Here is a 15,451-nt window from a genome sequence, read left to right as displayed (position 1 = left end):
AAGCACAGGTGTTTTATGCTAGGGAGCATTGCATTGCTTTCTATTTGGTTAGTCTGTGAATATCTGTCCTATTTCCTCAACTAAACCTCTGATGAAAGTGGGATTGAACATATCTCATTGGGTCTTCTACAGAAACTAGCATGACAATAAGAACACACTATATCTCAATAAACAGTTACTAGTTCATTTCACTCACATTACTATTAGCAATAATGAACATTGCCTCCAGCTTTTAAGTCATAAAGAATGATATGAATAAGTTTCAAAACTCAAAAAAGTTCCCTAACCCTTTATATTTCTTTAAAGTATAAATATTTAAATCCATACACTAAAAACACTTAAATTGATTTTTGAAAAATATGAAATCATGGAAACTCATTTATGGCCAAAGCAATAAGATCCCCATAAATAAGAACATGAAAATTTTTAGTCTTAAAAAACATGAACAATGTGAACACATGCAGAGGCGCCCCAGTTGAGAACCTGGGTCTGTATACCAGCTCCATGCACCTAATACTCTCAGGTGTCCACTAAGCACACTTTTGTGTCTTGACTCTATGGCTGATAAACAAGGCTTCTACTACAATAGTGTCAATTCTTTAAAGACAGAGGAGGCCCTCTGGTCCATTCTAGATTTAAATCCTGTCTGATCTGTGATGCAGAGGAAGTTGTCTTTAAAGACTGGAAACCTGGGGATTGGTTTTCCTACAGGAGTACTTTAGAAATATTACTACTATCTATACTTGAGAAATCAGTATTCAGTTGTGTTCTAGAACATTGCAGTATTGACACTGTATGTGTGGCTATTCTTATTCTGACCCACTACAGAAATAAAAAGCAACTATTTAAAGACAGAGTTCTGAACCTCAGAATCTGATTTCTCATTGATGGACTAAATATTTGGTTGATGAGGCTTGTTATTCAGAACAAGCATTGGTTAAGAAGGGCTGAGAGATGTCTCTCCCATGTGTAATATAATGGGAGGCACAGATGTCTTAAGGGGTTTTGGATGTCTAAATGCATAATGCTAACACTCTTGTGAGAGCCTCACACTAGCATCAGAAGACACACATACATGTCTACCTCATGCTTATTAAAAACTGATGGACAAGGCATATAAACAGAAGGCCTTTAGTTGTAGAAGTATAGACACTGTTTTACACAGAGCAGATCTCATTTAATGAAAGCCAACTTACATATAATTATATGTGGAACACACTTATTAGGACTTTCTTTGTAAACAGAAGTCATATATAAATATTTTAAATATTATATATTACACTGCATACTTACATTTTAGATATTATATCATACATTTTATGTATAATATAACTATTATAATGTATAATTTTATAATTATGTAACTCTTCTTAGGAGAAGGTACTAGCCCTCAGATGTTTTGTTCATTTTTTTTATTTTATTTTTAATTATGTCTAGATGTGTGTGTTTGCATATGAGTGAGTATGTGCACATCGGAGTATAGATGTTGATGGAGAACAAAGTTGTTGGATACCTGGAGCTGGAGTAACAGGCAGCTGTAACCATCTGACACACGTGCTGGAAATGGAAAATTAGATCTTTTGCAAGAGCAGTTTGCATTCTTGACCCTTGAGCCATCTCTCCAGCCCCTTGGATGTTTTATGATATTAATGTAAACAGAATCTCACAGTATTGTATATGGCATAAGCGGTCAAGTGGGCATTTAGCCCCTTTTCTGGTGCATTTATTGTAGGAGTTGAGGAAGCTGTGTAGGATACAGGGAAGAACTAGGTTCCAAGGTCATCTGAGCTCATGACCTCTGTGTCTATTTGCATCTTCATAGAAAACAATTTGCAGAGTTCCTGAATTCTTGTTCAAATGTTTTTGCCCCTTGATCACAGTTCTTTCCCTGAAGTCTTTGGCTCAGACACAAGGGTGAGGACATAGGGATCCCAGTGGAGAAAGAGCTGGAATTTCATAAGCTAGGGTGCAGTAGAGAAGCCTTTCTATGTCCCCACAGAGAGCCCCACTAGGCAGAAGTCCAGCTTTGCCGACACCTTGCAGGGACTTTGAGCATGGTCTGTATGGAAGAGTGCTCACCTGCACATCTGGCCAGATGATGAGCACAGGGATTGTTCTCATCAAAGGAGATGGCCTCAGAAAGAGGAAATGGTGTCTGAAGGCTGGCTGAATCCTGAGGATTACTGATGCTTTTGAACTGCCCTGGGAAGATCAGAAAGAGCTGGGGAAACTTGAGAGCCAGCTAGAGCAATGCTCAGCATTTTTTTAAAGATGGCAGGAGAGAAGAAGATTTGACTCTAAGAGGCTGAGTTAATAAGATCACAGAATTGCAAGCCACGGATAACAACAAATGCCAGGTGTGCACAGGAATCAAAGCAAATTAACATGACATGCTGTTGTTTCTGTCATTGGTGCTATTATCACCAAAAAAAAAAAATTATAGTAAACGTAGATTTAAATTGTCAGCCTAAGTCTTAAAATGATATAAAATGATATAGTTCAAATACTGCTTGTCCTTTTCCAATCCACACTAATGTGTCAGTCAAAGACGTTACAGGAGAAATAAGGGATCTCAGGCTGCATAGTTCAGGATTAAACTTGACAGACTTCCTCCAGAACCAACTACACTGGGCTTATTTCTGCCCTGTGTATGATAGCTAGCACCCCTGACTTTTCAGAACCACAAATTCAGATGGTTCTCTGGTCTTTACTATTTGAAGAACCAATACTTGCCTTCCAAAGTCCAGGGTGAGCCTAATTCCTCCACAGTTGTTCAATGAGTATCAGTTGTAGTTCCAGATACATATGAAGATGCAGGCCTACATAGGACTGACGGTTCATTGTGAAGAGGGTGTTGTATCTGTCTAGGAAGTGGGATATCTGTCCTTGCTTCCAACACTCAGCAGATTGCCATTTAAGTATATTTCAAAGTCTATCTTCACACAGCGCTCTGACTACTGAGAGTATTCCCATCATGCCCACATCACTTCTGGGTCAAATTCAGTACTTAGACAAATGTACATGACCCTCAGGGAAGAACTTACTGGCACAAGCAAATGACTCAAAATTCATGGAATATAATTTCAGAAGTAAAATGATGCGAGCTATGATGCCACAGTAGTGTGACAACGACTACTTGAGAGGATGAGGCAGGAGGATTGCAAATTCAAGGCTATCTGGGCAACTTGGGGAGACCTTGTCTCAAAACAAAGTTTAAGAAAAGCCTGTAGGTAGAGCTAAACAGAACAGAGCTGAACAGCACACAGATATCCCTCAATTGAATAATGGGTAAAGAAAATAAATGTGGTACATTTACACAATGGAGCACTTGGTGGAAAATAACAATGGAATCTTGAAGTTGGCAGGCACGTGGATGGAACTAGAAGAAATCATCCTAAGTGAGATAACCCAATCACAAAAAGAGGAATATGGTATGTACTCACTCATATATGGATTTTAGACATAGAGCAAAGAATCGCCAGCCTATGATTCACGCTGCCAGAGAAACTAGGGTACAAGGAGGATTCCAAGTGATTCATACAAGGTCCCTCACAGAAAGGGAAAGGGACAAGATCTCCTGAGCAAATTGGGAGAAGGGGGTTGGTAAAGGAAGAGGGAGTTAGGAGAAAGAGAAAGGGAGGAGAGGAGGGAAGAGGAGAACATGAGGGGCAGGAAGATTGAGTTGGGGGAAGAACAGAGGAGAGCAAGAAAAGAGATACCATAATAGAGTGAGCTATTATAGGTATAAAGAGAAATCTGGCACTAGGGAAATGTCCAGATACCTACAAAGATGACCCCAACTAACAGTCTAAGCAATAGTGGAGAAACTACCTTAAATGCCTTTCCCCTACCTTATATGCCATCCTAGAGCCTTCATCCAGTAGCTAAGGGAACCAGAAGCAGACACCTACAGCTAAGCACTGAGCTGAACTCGTAGAATCCAGTTGCAGAGAGGGAGAAGTGATGAGCAAAGGGGTCAAGACAAGGCTGCAGAAACCCACAGAAACAGCTGACCTGAACAAGGGGAAGCTCATGCTGGGAAGACTGATTGCTGGGAAGCCAGCATAGAACTGACCCAGAATTCCTGAACTTGGGTCTCCATTGGGAGGCCTGGGAAATCTATGGGACCTCTGACAATGGAACCCTGGTGCAGGAAATGACTTTGGGAGCCCATCCCCCATGCCCATCCCCCATGGAGAGATACTCCCTTAGCCTAGTGACACTAGGGAGGGCCTAGTCCCTACCCCAAATGACTTGACAGATTTTGATGATCCCTTCTGGAAGGCCTCACCCTCCCTGGGGAGTATATGGGAGATGAGGTGGGGGAATTGGTGGGAGAGGGCATAGGAGGATGGGAGAGAGGGAACTGGGATTGATATGTAAAATTAAAAAAAAAATTAAAACTGCTTAATTAAATATGCAAACTCAGAAATCACGGGGAAATTTTGTAGTTCTTATAGTGATTATATTTATGGCCTTCTTTCCTTTCTCCCAATTGCAAAGTTTATTGTTAGCACTAAGTATGAGAACCTTGGAAAAGGCATTAAACGGTTGATGTCAGAGCCATATTGTCCTAGCAGGTCATAGACATGTCCCCTCAGACAATTGTTCCCTGTTAAGATCACTCAAAGCTGGGGAGCAGAACATACATATCTAACTAAAAGGAGAGAGGGCTCCACATCATTTTTTCCTATGCATCATCAAATCAATAGGAACAGGTTCCAGAGCCAGGCAGTCTGGCTTCAGAGCCCAGTGCCAGTTCAGGCTTCTTGCTGCAGCTAATTGTGGCTAATCCCCTTCCTTCATGGTCCCTTTTCTCACCTATAAAGCAGGAATCATGATGAGGATGCATTTGTCATCTTGAGAGAAAGAACTAAGACTCTTCGCTCTGTCTAGCGACAATAGCAGTTGCTGAAGATTACTCACACAACATCTCAGCCCCTCTCCCCACAACACAGATGGCAGTAGAAAAAAAAGGCTACAATTTTAAATATTGAAATTGGCCATATGTTCATTAAAATCTGCCATCTATATGACTAAATGGTGACCTAATATTTATAGATGAAAGAAAGCAAATGTGATGTTAAAACTAGTCTTAAGAACAGACCACACAGAATTGTTCCAATAGATCTACCCCTTAAAGCTTATCTTTTATACATTTTTTGTTTATTAATATTGTATCTATGTGTGTGATTGGTGGGGAGATGTGTACTAAGGTGCATATGTGGTGGTCTGAGAACAATTTTGTGTAGTCAGTTCTTTCTTTCAAAATCTATGTGGGTTCTGGGGATTAAATCTAGATCACCAGGCTTGCAGAACTTTTGCCCACTGGACCGCCTCACTGGCTCCTCTGTCATGCTGCTATTAATGAGGCAAATATGTTTATTCACCAGTAGGCGATATATGCACCAGTAGGCAATTTCAACATTGTGTGCTGTCTTTCCTCAAACTAAGATGGCTATGTAATGGGTGATGATCAACTCTTAAAGTGTGACCATCACACATTTGGACCACTGTTGATGGGAAGTGTCCCTCACGACTAGATTTAATTAGACATAATAGTAGAGAGACAAGGTAATTAAGATAACTCAGATAACGTTTAGACAAGTGACAAGACAAGGAAAGAATCTTAATATTTGAATTTCCTCCTGCCCTCCCCTATCCTTATGCCCTTCTTTCTCTCTCTCTCTCTTTCTCTCTCTCTCTCTCTCTCTCTCTCTCTCTCTCTCTCTCTGACATATACTCCCCAGGCTGACTTTAAACTAGTAATCTTCCTAACTCTGCTTCCCAAGGGCTGAGATTACATGTATATGTCACCATGCCCAGGTATTTTAACTTTTTTACAAGCCTAACTTTACTGAAAAATGGTTAAAATCACTCATTTTATGTTAAAAAAAAAGTTTAGAAATGGCTATCTAAAAATTTGGTCAATATTTGTGAAACCCAGGATATCTAATTTAGATTAGTTTATTCAGTTTTCTGGCTTTTTATTTTGTTGTTGTTATTTAGGTCTGGGAGCACAGCACAGTGATAGGTTAGTATGTATTTGATTCTGTGTTTTATATGACCCTGGTACTTTTATATGATAAACAAATAAATAACAAAATGTGAGATAGCTTTATACACACACTTCCCAGCAGCTCTGATCAGGCCAAGTAAGTCTCTGAAACACAGCACAACCAACATGTTTTCTAATTGTCTTCTCAAGATGCAATGTTACCCAGAAAGATTAGCTTAAACTAGACTTCCCATACCTTAGAGAAGTCTGATTCGGATGTAATAGGAATTTATTGGCTCTGTAGATTCATGAGACATTAGCCACTTTAGCATATCCTATATTTCAAAACCTGTTTTGAAGAACAAATTACTTTCAACCTGGAAATACATTTTAAGAAATCAGAACTAGTAACCAGTGATTGTTGTTTTCATGGTCTTTCTGGTAGCAGCCTTCCTCTTACCTTAGAGTGGGAGTCATGGACTTCTTTGAAGAGGCTGAGATCACAGTCCCTAGGGCCAGGGTCTGTTTTATTAGAAATGTTCCCTAGAGTTAAAAACAAAAAGGTGGGGAAAACAGATTATAGAGATTTTCACTTGAGAGGCTATGTAATCTCACACCACCAATATATAAGGGCATATATAGAGCCTGGCAAGTTGAGACTAAAGGAGCCTTTTCAAAGGAGGCACCATGTCCCCTGCTTCGGATCAGTTACTGTATGAACTTAAAGTTCATACTGGTCCGTAAGCCACAGGATGTGGGTTCACTTTACAAGGACAGCTGTCTCAGAGCTGTCTCCCTGTCTTTATCATGGAGAATTTCCCATCATGGGGTACATGTCTAGGATTGCATTTCTAAGTCATCTCCTCTCCACTTCTGGTAGATGATCTATCATGAAATCCTAAGCTGGAAGTTGTCTACCAGCTCCCAGTGCATTTTCCCTGACCTACTTTTCTCTTACCTTGAATGACTCAGTCAATGTGGAGGTTTCTGAGCCTCCATACTATTGATATATTGGATTGGACAAGGCTTGACTGTGGAGCTGTCTTAAGCTTTGCTAGTAGGATACCTGGCTTCTACTGGAGTTTAAAAGTGTCCTCTATATTCTCGTCCCACCTCCCTCCACTGTGACAACCAAAGGTATCCCCAGACATTGTCAAAACATCTCCTGAAGGACAAACCATGGCCATTCAAGAACACAATTCTACCCCACAAATCCCTTATAGACAAAGTGTTTAGTTCATCTTTGTTTTTCTAAAAGTATTTAGCAATGACTGGCATAGGATACTTTCCCAGAAGATATTTCTTAAGCTAAAAACAAGTAGTTATAAGTAAATAACAAAATTATCCTCAAAGCAGGTGTTAACTACAGTGTTATTCTATCCCACTCTATTAACTGGATACCTCACTTCAGCGAACCCCTTTACCAATGCCTGGTCTTGAGATCTTATAACAAATTTCCTACTCTAGAAGCTTCTAGAGCTTGGAATATCTTAGAACAGGTACAGATTTGTTGAGGTTGATAGTTCAATGAGTGTTAGCAACATCCACAAGGAGACAGGTAGTGAGACTCAAGCCTTGATTCTCTCATCCTACCTTTTACCTACAAGAGGTCAATTCTGCCATCATCTACCATTTGGAGTTGCCCTGGACAGTGTTTTAAAATATGGAATCAAGAGGACATGCATGGCTGCATGCTTTGGGAACCTTGGATGCTTCAGGGACAATCCAGCTAGACTCATGCTATTTGTGGCTCACTATAGAGGAACACAGTTTTGCTACATTTTTGACCCCACCCTGGTGAACTATGCCCAGCTACAGACACCAGGAAAGTGAGATCCACTAAGCACCCCTTCTTGGACACTGGATACTCAGTTTACTGAGATGAGATCATATAAACCCTCGGACAAGCTTATTTACTGGAAGTCTAAAACCAAGTTTCTTAGCAGCAAAGTTGATATGGTCAAGGCAAGTTAGAGAGTACAGAGAAGAGGAAAATGTGGGAAGCAACATGTTTATTTAGCTGTAGGTATGACTATTCTAAGATTCATGATTTTCATTCTCACTATATAGTTGCACAATAAACATTTAATGTAAGACATTTTGCATTTTTAGTATTTTCTAAGAATCCCATTTGTAGTGTATTGATTGCTATTGCATGCATGTGCGCGCACGCGCACACACACACATGCATGCACACACGCGCGCACACACACACAAACTAGTAACATTATACCATTCTACAGATTCAACAGATTCAGAAATTGAGACTCAGATCAAAGAATTTCCTTTGAATCAAATAGCAAATTAGTCAAAAATCCAAAATTTGATCTTGGTTCCATTTTACCTCAAAGCCCATATGTTTAATCTTTCTGCTGTGACTTTCTTGGGAACCCACACTATGTTTTCTACTTACATGAAACATATTAAAACATTTGACATGTGCCTTTTTGCTGATGGAACAAATTACCACAAATCTGTAGCCTAAAATGACACCCATATATTATATCACATTTTGTGTGTTTATGGCTTGGATGTCTGGGCACAATCTGGCTCTGTTGGTTTCACTCTGGAAAGCCTCACACAGCTAAGATCAATGAAGTAGCCAGGGCTGTGGTTATAGGGAGCCCTTGTAGGCTTCCTGGTTTGGGTAGAATCTACCATGTTCCACACATTATGAGTGCTCCTCTCTGCTTTCAAGTCAATAGCATCAAAGTACTTCTTTTCTTTTTCTTTCCCCCCCCAAGCTTCATCTCACTTCTGTGCACGAGTGTGCATGTACATGAATGTGTGTGCCAACAGAAGCCAAAAGAGGACATTTGATCCTGTGGAACTGGAGTTATAGGTGTTTGAGAGCACTTGGCATGGGTGCTAGCAACCAAACTCTAGTCCTCTGAAAGAGCAGTAAGTGATCCACCATTGCAAACCCAAGTAATTTCTTTTCTTGCTTTGAATTTCCAACTGCTTTGCTCTCAACAGCCTAAGATAGCATTCTACTTTTTAAGTTATATTCACACAGATGATCTCTCTTCCAACATATGAAAGTTCTGAAGTGCAGACACAGGACATCTTTTGGACCAAGTCTTGGGAATTCTACCTATCTGTAAATATTTTTTAGTTTCTTACATTAAAATACAGTCTTAGGGCTGGAGAGGTAGCTCACTGGTTAAGGTCTGCTCTTGCAGGGGATCACAGCTTGACCTCCTAAATCAAGAGGGTAATCACCAGGGGATGCAACACCCTCTTCTGACCCCCATGGGCACACATATACATACATTCATACATACATACATGCATGTGTGTATATATAAATATACATACATACCATAAATAATAACATTTATATTTCAGAAAATATAAAACAATGTGCATGCGAAGGAAGTAAAGTGTTTATCAAGAGTAGAATCTGAAAATTCTAATACTTTCTTGATTCTCACACAAAGACATTGCCTTTCCTATAATGGATAAATAGATGATAGGAAGATTGATGGATGGATGGATGGATGGATAGATAACAGACAGACAGACAGACAGATAGATACTCAGTTTAAAAACAATCATGGCATATATTTTTACATAAACTTCCATTTTTAATTCAATGAGAAATTAGCCATCTTCCTTTCAATCTATTTTTTCCCTTAAGTTGACCTCTTATCCCTTGCTCTCCATCAAATCATAGTCAAGTTTTATATCATAATCAAGGTTTTCCTAACTCTACCTATTCATGGAAACCATGCTATGTTTGCCGACTTGTGTTTTACATGCCAGATATATATATATATATATACATATATATATATGAAGTTATGCACACATGCATTGATAAAGGTACTTTTCTTTTAACATAAAGGATGAAAAATATTGTATGCCTCTTTCTACATTTGATGGAATTCCTTTTAAATCAGAAACTGAAGCTCCAGTGTATTCTTTACTTAGAATAGCATCATAGCTCCATGAAAGAGTAGCTTTTTGAACAGCTCTCTTCCAGTGAACATTAACATATTTATTCCTTAGTTATTTTTATTTGAAAGATCAAGATAAGAAAACAATTTCAGCAGTGTTTTATTTGATGGAACTCTTGACACAAAGATAATGCCTATCTTAAATATTAATAGATGATGCTAAATAGGTTTTCTTCTAATTTTTAACAGTCTTACTACGTAGTTCAGGATGCCTCCTCACTCATTATCATCCTGCCTAAGAGGGTCTCAGATGTTGGAATGATAGGTAGCAACTACAGTGCCCATCAGTGGATTGATTGTTCAAAGTATATATTTTGGGGCCTGAGAGATGGCTAAGTTGACAAAGCACTTGCCATGCAAGTGAGAATACTACAATTCAGGTGCCCAGAATCCTTGTAAATGACAGGTGGGCTTGTTTGCCTACCTAAATCTCAACAGAGAAAATGGGCTGTTTGGGGCAAGCAGACTAACTAACTAAACTAGCTGTATCAGAGATTTTAGTTCAATTGAGAGATTCCACCTGAAAAAAAAATAAAAAAGAGAACAACCAAGAAAGTATACCAGCATTAACATACACATACAAATGCAGCCACATAAATGCCAACATGGATACATCCATGTATATCATGCACATACACCATGTATATGTGTGTATATATGCAAGCAGTATATAATAAAATCCATTTCCCAAAATTGTTGCCACGAGTGACTAATTGGTGTTGTAACCAGAGAAGGTGACCTCTATCACTGAACTTATATATATAGAAGGATACTTTTTCAGCCTAGATACATGGGAAAGGTCCTAGGCTCTGCCCCAAATGACTTAATGGACTTTGATGATCCCTCCTGGAAGGCCTCACCCTCCCTGGGGAGTGACTGGGAATGGGAATGGGGGTTGGGGGAGCATGGGAGGATGGGAGGGAGAGGGAACTAGGATTGATATGTAAAATAAGATTGTTTATAATTTAAATAAAATTTATAAAAAAAAATCCTTAAACATTAGGTTCCTGGCTGCTGGCAGTGCCTCTTCAGATTTATTTTCATTCTATCTATTGTTATTTTTTGATTAATCTATAGGTACATAACTTTTATTTTTCATTCTCTCATGTGCATGTACTGTACACTCTGTATAATAAGAATTTTCTCATTAACTCCTTTTGACAATATATTTTACTAGAGGAATTTTCCAATGTCATAAAACACAATTTATTTCTTTTTACTTAGCTTGCTTTTCTACTACATTTATTCTGATTCTTTGTATTACTGATTAGATTGAACTGATATTAATTTTTTCTGGACTCCCACTCCTGAGGTCTATATTCTGCTATGTGTCTCAATTCAATTCTGATGTTTTCTTTCACCATGTAGAGTCATATGCAGCAGAACCAGTTAGCTGTGGCCTGGCAGGTGCATAGTTCTAGAAAGGAGTGGTAAGATAGGAAGAGAGGCCAAAGCCCTGGAAATCTGAAAGATGTGGAAAGGAATGTCTTTATTTATTTATTTATTTATTTATTTATTTAGATAATTTTTTAAATTTAAATTTGAAACAAGCTTGGTTTACAAGTCAATCCCAATTCACACACCCTCCTGCACTCCCCTGTCCCCCCCTAACCCCCATCCCATTCCCTTTCTGCTCCCCAGGGAGGATGAGGCTTTCTTCCATGGGAAGTCTTCAAAGTCTGTCATATCATTTGGAGCAGGGCCTAGGAATGTCTTAAGGAGCATACAAGTGTCCAACTGGAAAATGTCAACTTGGTAAGTGCCAGAAGCTTCATTGACCACACCGCCAACAGACACAGTGGGTCTCTCCTCCTCATCCCTGTATACACCAACCCACCAGGGCATCAGCAATGATGACTTTAAGGTACAGAGAAGACAGAAGAGTGAGAAATAAAGAACACTGTATCTTAGTGCTGCGGTTCATCCTCAACTTCTGCTCCAGCTTAAAGAAAACCATAGACAGGGCAAGGTCCCTATTGTAAAGTCATCTCATCATTGGTATTGTTGATGAAATATGAAGGGATACTGTAAGATGAGAGGTAGAGGCAATGATTCATCACAAACTCTTTTCACATATGTGCACAGCTCTGCACTCCAGCCCTGTGCTGCGTTTGAGGTAAAAGGCAAGTATGGGCTTACTTCTTTCCTTATAACGTCATCAATTTGGATGAGAGTCACCAGCAACTTTGTGTCTGCTCACCATGGTTATGCCTGGCTAACTTCAGAACCCTTGAATCTAATTACCACTTTGGAATTCAAATTATTGACTTATGATTTAAATATCATGAACTATACATATTTTATATGCATAGCTCAGAGGGTTTGACAAATCTAAGCTCCTATGTACCACCCCAGAAGTCAAACATCAGATATTTTTATATCACAATAAAAAATGCTCTTGGATCTTTTGTATATGAACATACACAAACACACACACACACACACACACACACACACACACACACACACACACACACAGCTCAAATAAAATGATATGAGACAAAAAGTTTACACAAACACCAGGGAGTTAATTTTATGTTGGCCATCTACTCCTGGGTACTAGGCCTGCCCTGAAATGTGATTTATATACCCAGTAACAGTCCATTGTGGAAAACTAATTTTTCCTTTGTAAGTGGAATCATTTGGAGATAGTTTCTGCGTTAGAGATGGGGTCTTGTGTCCATTTTCCCCACTCAGCGCTGGAAACTTGTCTGGCTTGAACCTGAGCAAGCCTTATGCAGGCCTCTATCATTTTTGTGAATTCATATTAATCCTGTGAATGCCTGGAAGGCACTGTACCCTTGTTGTCCCCAGTACCCTTTGCCTCCTATAATCTTTCTGCCTCCTCTTCCAGAGTCCCCTGAGCCTGGGGAGTGGGGTGATAAAGGTATACAATTTAGGACTGACTTTACCTACTCCCTACCCTAATTCCCTGCCCACTGAAAATTGTGTCTAATTTAATTAACCCTTCAACTTGTATTGCCCCAATATCCTTGGGTGTATGGCCCTTCACTGGAGGATGGTGAGGAGGGGCTAGACTCTTAGGGAAAGCTGTCTCTCCATCTCTCAGCAGCTAACAACTGCCAATGACTCCAAGGCTAAGGCTGGGTTTTGGGCTTGTTCTGACTTGGGCTTGAACAGGTTTTGTGCATGCTGTCCCAACCCCTGTGATTTATGTCCTCCATTTTGGTGATAGCACTGTTTCTTCTCTACAATATGTTGATTTTGCTGCTTCTTATTGTCAGGATTTTTACTTAACCATAGAAGTTCAGCGTGGCAGGCATGATACTATCTATCGATGCATGGCAAAGCATTTTGCATATATGGCTTTCATTTTAACTGAGGATGTTCAGCCTGTGAGTTTTTTTCTAATTTGGAGATTTTTTAGTAACTACTTTTTAAAATATTTTTTTATCATCAAGTCCTTGATAACATCATATAATGTGATTTTATTATATTACCTCCCACCCATTAACCCAATTTCTCCAAGTTCCAACCCTACCCCTTCTTTAAAAAGAGTTCAATTTGTGTCCTTTTTAAGTATATTTTTCTTCCCTCGTATTGTTCTTTTCCTTCTAAGTCTCTATCACACACACAGACATCTGTGTAATGTTGCCTGCAGGATTCTCTCAATCACTCTTGTTTTTCCCACTCTCTCTTTTCTATATTATAGACTGGTTGATTTCTGTCATTCTGTCCCCAAGTTCATAATCTCTTCTTTTTACTATTCTGATGGACTATTAAAACTTATCTAGTGCATTTCTTATTGAAGCCTTAATATTTCAGTTTTGTGCTTGGTTCATTGGCTGCTTATAGACCAAACTTCCCTTTGATTTTTCTTTAATTTTGTGAATATATTTATATTGACATCTTAAATAATGTTCTCTAATAAATTTAATAACAGAACCATATTGGAGTTATCTTTATTCACATTTCCTTTTCTTGTAATTATAATTTATAATTTCCTGTTTCTTAACAGGTCTGTTAACTATATTTTCATTTAGAGATAGTGTACAAGATGCTGGACTCTGTTATCTCTCTTGGAAAGACATTAGTATTTTTTGTAGTAAGCAGTTCAGTTACTTTCTTTTACATTTAAACCTTTGTCTTCAATATTACATTGGTCTGTGAAAAACCATGAGCTTACTCAACACCACCTAACTTGGCTGTAACCAGTGCTAACGATTACCATCAGTAGTTCTCAACCTGTGGGTCATGACCACTTTGAGATCCAATGGCCCTTTCACAGGGGTTGCAAATCAGGTATTTACATTATGATTCATAACAGTAGCAAAGTTACATTGAAGAAGAAGTAACAAGTATAATGTTATGACTGGTGGTTGTCAGGACATGAAGAACTGTATTAAAGGGTCACAGCATTGGGAAGACTGAGAACCACTGCTATGGGTTTACTTAATGCAATCTAGGAATGACTTGGAGTAAGCTTTCCAGGGGGTGGCCTTTATTTACAACATGAACACCTTGGGTATCTTGACTTGATGTTGCTGTCAGATACACAATAATTTATTAGCACGACTTCTCCTGCTGGACCTGACCTTCTCTGTTTCCACCCTTGTATTGCTACTGTTCCACTTCAGGTCTACAAGAGCTGCAGGAAGCAGTCACTCAGCAATGCCCAAGTCCAAGTTAGTCTAAGTCTTATTGTGTCCCGTTCAACTCTCAGGCCCAGGCAGGCAAGGACTTCATTGACACCTTCCTGCTGCCAGCTCCAGTTTTGTCAGCTGCTCAGAAAGATGAGTTCCATCTCCCAGCTCAGGGGAGCACCTCTGCTGTGACGTCATGTCACAGCTGTGATGCCATGACTGCCTAGAGAGACACAGATCACCTGTGAGGACTCAGACACAAAGGCCTCTGCTCTCAAGAGTCATGGTTATATTTCTTGATACCAGAACCCCAGGCAATAGCTTCAGTTTTTCTCTCTAGTTTGATGGGGAATTATATTAGAAGACCTAGTATAGTACCAGCTACCCTATGATAATTAAAACCAGAAATAGAAAAAAATGCTTAATATCTTAATTAAATGACTGAAATGAATACATGCCCTTGTCTGGTATACCTGTGGTCCATTTTATGTGTTAATAATATAAATTTAGGTTAATTATTTTGAAAGTCCCCTTTATTTTATGTAACAGGATTCTACTCAATGACCACATCCTCTTATGCTGAGAAAGAGATAAAATGTTTACAAGTAGCATTAGCCCGCAGATGCCTATACAGTATGTCAGCTGGTGTCACCAAGAAGAAATAAATGGAACAGTCATATTTTTAATAATACATGAGGAACACAAGAAAAACACTTGTCAAAATTGTATAATATTACTGTACCCTCTCTGTATATAAATGCATATGTTTATGAAAGTGTATTTTCTCCCTGTATGCTAATCTTTTTACTTGGCATGTTTTTTAATGGTTTTTCCAAATGACCTTTGCAAAATTAATCAAGGATCTGACACTGTCCTTTGGAGAAATACAA

At 39.0% G+C, this 15,451-nt stretch overlaps 1 protein-coding gene across 1 annotated transcript in view; it reads right to left on the bottom strand.

Moving 5' to 3' along the window:
- LOC127229305 (uncharacterized) overlaps nt 1-15,451 on the bottom strand; it is a gene marked incomplete at its 5' end in the record, with an annotated part of 280,807 nt that overhangs the window by 130,805 nt on the left and 134,551 nt on the right. Inside the window, one exon of the mRNA XM_051194389.1 lies at nt 6,459-6,541. Coding sequence (XP_051050346.1) covers nt 6,459-6,541 — 83 coding nt within the window. The remainder of the gene's footprint in view (nt 1-6,458; nt 6,542-15,451) is intronic.

The sequence above is a fragment of the Phodopus roborovskii genome, unplaced genomic scaffold (genome assembly GCF_943737965.1).
Source record: "Phodopus roborovskii unplaced genomic scaffold, PHOROB, whole genome shotgun sequence".
NCBI classification, from domain to species: domain Eukaryota; kingdom Metazoa; phylum Chordata; class Mammalia; order Rodentia; family Cricetidae; genus Phodopus; species Phodopus roborovskii.
The sequence above is the reverse complement of the archived record's forward strand: the minus strand, read 5'-3'. Positions and strand labels throughout refer to the sequence as shown.